The sequence below is a fragment of the Lactuca saligna genome, chromosome 2 (assembly GCF_052625555.1).
Source record: "Lactuca saligna cultivar CGN05327 chromosome 2, ASM5262555v1, whole genome shotgun sequence".
Lineage (NCBI taxonomy): Eukaryota > Viridiplantae > Streptophyta > Magnoliopsida > Asterales > Asteraceae > Lactuca > Lactuca saligna.
This window is the reverse complement of record NC_136418.1, coordinates 145459923-145464405: the sequence shown is the minus strand read 5'-3', so window position 1 is coordinate 145464405 and position 4483 is coordinate 145459923. Positions and strand designations below refer to the sequence as shown.

Sequence of the window (4483 nt, the reverse complement as noted above, 5' to 3'; positions counted from 1 at the left end):
TTCTTCGTTATAACTCGGATTTCGACGAGGTTTTCGCCTACAAGTTTCTAACGAGATTCTCTACAACATCAAATAATAAAATTTTACTTATTTAAAATTTTATATTTTCGCTAAATTTCACTATTTGGTTTTTAATTGGAATCTCATAAGACTTCCAATATTTTATGAGTGATTCTAAACATCATTTTACTTCATTTCTAGTAAAAACCATTTGTTAGAACTCAACACTCAATTTCACATAGTATTTCACAATTGTATTCATTACAAAACACGATTTCAAAACGTGTATGTTACATGTTTCCTAAATTAACAAAATTATTTATTGTTATTTAACAATTATTATGTTTAATTATTTTATATAAACGTTTTCAATCGATTTTATTTGATGTGGTATAGATAAATAGTGTCAGTATAATAACTTCTATGTTTGCTCTAAATGAGTAACATATCTTGTATGTTAAACAGCAGTTTTGTTAACAACCACAAAAAAACAAACAAACTTCTCAAAAAAAAAAGTTTAAGATGGATTTAAAAAAAAGAAGAATAATAGACTTCATTGATAAATCACTTAACATATTTCATGCCTATATTTCTTTACTTAATACAATAAATATCAATGTTCTAAAAAGCCCGTCATGGTTCCGCATGGCGTGCTATGGTTCCAAGGCTTGTGTCTGCCGCCAAGTTTTACCAAACGTCACATTAACTCATATATGTATATAAAATAGAATAATAGTTGAAAATACATATAATAATATTAATTATATACAAAATTGTCTCCTTAAGTCACGTCTTACAAACAACGTGGTTTGCCAAGGCTCGGAAAAACATGAGACTTGACATTGCCGCCAAGTCACACCTTACGTTATTTAGAATCTTGATTAATACAGAGAAAAAGTCTTAACCAATAATGAGTTTATGGATTTAGATCCTCTTTATTTATGTTTTACCGTCCTTCTTTCACCCATGTTCTCTTAAAAAAATCAAGAGTGGACTTAAAAACTCATAAATATTAAGATTTTGTTGTTAGGACTAATATCACAAAAGTCCTATGTTTTTTACACTAAATTGGAAAAAGCCCTGAATTTAATTTTTCATTTACTGTGACCACAATATTTTCATTTGAGGGCAAAGAGCCGGTCACCAGCAGGTAACCTGTACCATCCGGTCACCACTAAGCTATTCCCTAGCCATCACCTTTCACAAACCATCACTACTAAAGGTTTTTTCATGCATTCGAGAAGGTTTTGACGCTAAGAAGAGTTTCACAGTCCCCAGTTTCGCAACTTGAAGCTTCGAAATCGTTGGTGAAGTAAGGTTGGAGTAGAAAGGTACGTGTATGGAAACAAGAAATTGATGATTATGAGGGTGGGTATCTTCGTCTATGGAGTATGGAGTTCCAAGTTTGAACTAACAAGTTGTTTTTTTGGTTTTTTTTATGAAACAAATGGCTTCTACTTCTGGAACTAAGAAGCCTAAAGGGCCTAAGCTCCCTGAGAAGACATATCTTCCAAACTCTAACTCTGATGATGATGCATTTGACTTTAGCTTCTTGGATTTTTCTGAAGAAACTTTCAAAGCCCCCTCAAGACTATGTGATGACCAGTTTCTTAACTTATTGTGTAATGAAAACATATTAAGGAGGAGTATTGATGGAATGGTGGATGATGGAGACATTCCTGGTGTCTAACAAAAAGAGCATGCCTACTTAGATGAGGACAATGAAGATGTTGGTGTGGAGTATAGGGTGCATGATCCCAATGTTGACTGGGAAGAGATGAGGCCCCGATTAGGAGACTGTTATGAATCCCCTGCTCGACTCAGGTTTGCTTTAACTAACTATGCAGTCCATGGAGGGTACCATCTTTATTTTGAAAAAAGTGATAGAGTGAGGGCTATAACTAAGTGTGGTAGTGGAACCAGGGACAACAATGATAATAACAAAATACAGTGTCCATTTAGGGTTGCAACTGGATGGAAGTACAATGAAAGAACATTCTAGATAAAATTTTGTAATGAAATGCATCTGTGTGCTAGGAATTATCATTTTGGTTCCTTAGTTACTAGCAATTGGTTAGCCAAACACTACCTGAAATATGTAATCATGAAGTCCAAGATGGCATTGATAGAGATGCAAGCAGCTGTACTACAAAGGTTTTCAGTGAGTGTATCTCTTGGGCAATGCCAAAGAGCAAAGGCTACTGCAATGGCGATGATAGAAGGGAAGTTAGAAGACCAATATGCCAAGGTTTGGAACTATGCATCTGCAATTAGGTTGAGTAATCCGGGTAAAACTTGCTTGGTGGGGGTAGAAAGTAATCTGGGGTGTAACTATTTCAAAAGGTTTTATGTTGGCTTCAAGGCTTTCAGAGATGGATGGAGCAAAGGATGTAGAAGGGTAATAGGACTAGATGGTAGTTTCTTGAAGGGGCAGGTTAAGGGGGAAATTTCAACTGCTATTGGGAGGGATGAAGACAACCATGTCTACCCAATAGCATGGGCAGTTGTGAATTTTGAGAATAAGGACAACTGGACCTGGTTCATTGATAATTTAGTTGCTGATTTGGATCTTGGTACTGGAAATGGATTGGTTGTTATCTTATACCAACACAAGGTACCACAACATACACTAGTATACAATATATATTTGTATGTTACAGTCATTAATATTTACATTTGTTGTGTTGTTTTTGTTTGTCAATTATAGGGACTTTTACAAGCTGTGGCAAACCTACTCCCTCATCTTGAACATAGAAAATGTGCTAGACACATCTTTGGAAACTTTAGAAAGAAATACACAGGATTAGAGCTAAAGAGTTTGTTCTGGGAAGCTGCTATGAGTATAGTGAAAGGGGACTTTCTTGCTACAATGGAGAAGATAAAATAGATAAGAAAAATAGGATACACCTATCTTATGGCAAGGAAACCTGAAACTTGGTGCAGAGCTTTCTTTTCTCATGGGTATGCTTGTAAAGCAGTAGAGAATGGGGTTAAAGAATGCTTCAATGGCATGATCAAACAAATAAGGAAGAAGCCTATAATCACAATACTTGAGGAAAGAAGTATTCTCCTTATGAAAAGGTTTTTTCATCAAGGTCAAGAGGTGGCCAAATGGAGGGGTAATTATGGGCCTAACATACAACTAAAGCTTAATGAATTTGGGAAAGATATGAGGTAATATAAGTTTTTATTGGCATGTATCCAAAAATATTAAGTATTTATATGTGTACTTTGTTTGTTATGTGTGTAGGTCGTGGATAGTGGTGCCAAGTGGTGGTGATGTGTTTGAGACTAGGTATGGCTACAATGGATACAATGTTGATTTAGCCAATCACACTTGCACCTGCAACTTGTGGATGTTGTTGGGCATACCATGTGTTCATAGTCAAGTTGCAATCAACTATGTCCACAAAGATCCAAGGTAATTCCTTTCTTCTTGGTTCCACAAGGACAAATATGTTGCAACCTACAGTCAGAACATACAACCTGTAGGTGGAAGCAACTTGTGGCCAATGACTGGGTTTATTAAACCATTACCACTCCCAGTTAGAAGGATTCCTGGAAGACCCAAAGTAAATATAGTGAAGCATGCATCTGAATCAGAAGATGCCAAATACCCCTCACAAAGGTTAAAGGTTACTATGACTGTGAGGTGTGGAAAGTTCCAACAACTTGGGAATAATAAGATTTCATGCAAAAATGATGAGGTACCTAAGCCCCCTGTCCCCAAAAGAAAGATTGGAAGACCTAGGAAAGATGAGGGAGGCCAACCTTTCTTTGACCAATTCCCTCCAGTTGAGCCTGCTATACCAAGAAGTGATGTTGCTCTTCCCCCAGTTTCAGAATGTGGTGATTAAGTTGGTGGGCCTGATATACCAAGAAGTGATGTTACTCCTCCCCCAGTTTCAGAATTTAGTAATCAAGTAGGTGGTCCTAATGTTAGTCCTCTGAAAAGGACTAAGATGATGGCAAGGAGAGGAGGGAAAACTAAAGTGTCTGGATCAAGGAACAAAACACTAAATAAAACACCTAATGACAAGAAACATAAGAGTAAAGCAAAGGAGGATGTGTCCCTAACCTGTGATGAGGATTTTGTTGATCTTTTTACCCATGCACCTAATGGTAAGCAAGGTATGAGTCAAGCAAAAGAGGATGTTCAGGAACAAGAACATGATGACAATGAGGTGAATGTGAGTGAAAGACTTACTTTACAGGAGTTGTTGATGTCTGGATATACACATGTTGATGCAGTGGTTGCTATGAAAGAGGTATGTTTTGGTAATCACTATTTTGTGCTTTCATATTGTAGATTTACTAACTAGCCCTCTATATTGTAGTTTTATGGAGAGGTTGAGGAACAACAGATTGAAGAAAAAGAGGCTGAGGAAGGAATTGAAGAGGTTGAAGAAAACGAGGTTGAGGAAGAAGAAGTTGAAGAGAGAGAGAGAGAGGTTGAGGAACAACTGATTGAAGATGGAGAGGT

At 36.6% G+C, this 4483-nt stretch overlaps 2 protein-coding genes across 2 annotated transcripts; both read left to right on the top strand.

The window, feature by feature from the left end:
• Positions 1–2116: 2116 nt before the first annotated feature.
• On the top strand, positions 2117–2887 carry LOC145030214 (uncharacterized). The gene is made up of 2 exons (XM_078978617.1): positions 2117–2614; positions 2708–2887. The coding sequence occupies exons 1-2, from the start codon at positions 2117–2119 to the stop codon at positions 2885–2887; spliced, it is 678 nt and encodes a 225-aa protein (XP_078834743.1).
• A 27-nt stretch (positions 2888–2914) lies between these two features.
• On the top strand, positions 2915–3857 carry LOC145030213 (uncharacterized). The gene is made up of 3 exons (XM_078978616.1): positions 2915–3174; positions 3251–3421; positions 3473–3857. Exons 1-3 carry the CDS (start codon positions 2915–2917, stop codon positions 3855–3857), a joined length of 816 nt encoding a protein of 271 aa, XP_078834742.1.
• Positions 3858–4483: the final 626 nt, after the last annotated feature.

What these genes read in the sequence shown, in the direction of transcription:
- LOC145030214 (XM_078978617.1), top strand. Translation starts at nt 2,117, where the DNA reads ATGGCATTGATAGAGATGCAAGCAGCTGTACTACAAAGGTTTTCAGTG. An exon ending in TTATCTTATACCAACACAAG is followed by an intron (nt 2,615 to 2,707) that starts GTACCACAACAT and finishes TGTCAATTATAG; the next exon opens with GGACTTTTACAAGCTGTGGC.
- LOC145030213 (XM_078978616.1), top strand. Translation starts at nt 2,915, where the DNA reads ATGGCAAGGAAACCTGAAACTTGGTGCAGAGCTTTCTTTTCTCATGGG. An exon ending in GAATTTGGGAAAGATATGAG is followed by an intron (nt 3,175 to 3,250) that starts GTAATATAAGTT and finishes TTATGTGTGTAG; the next exon opens with GTCGTGGATAGTGGTGCCAA. An exon ending in TATGTCCACAAAGATCCAAG is followed by an intron (nt 3,422 to 3,472) that starts GTAATTCCTTTC and finishes TGCAACCTACAG; the next exon opens with TCAGAACATACAACCTGTAG.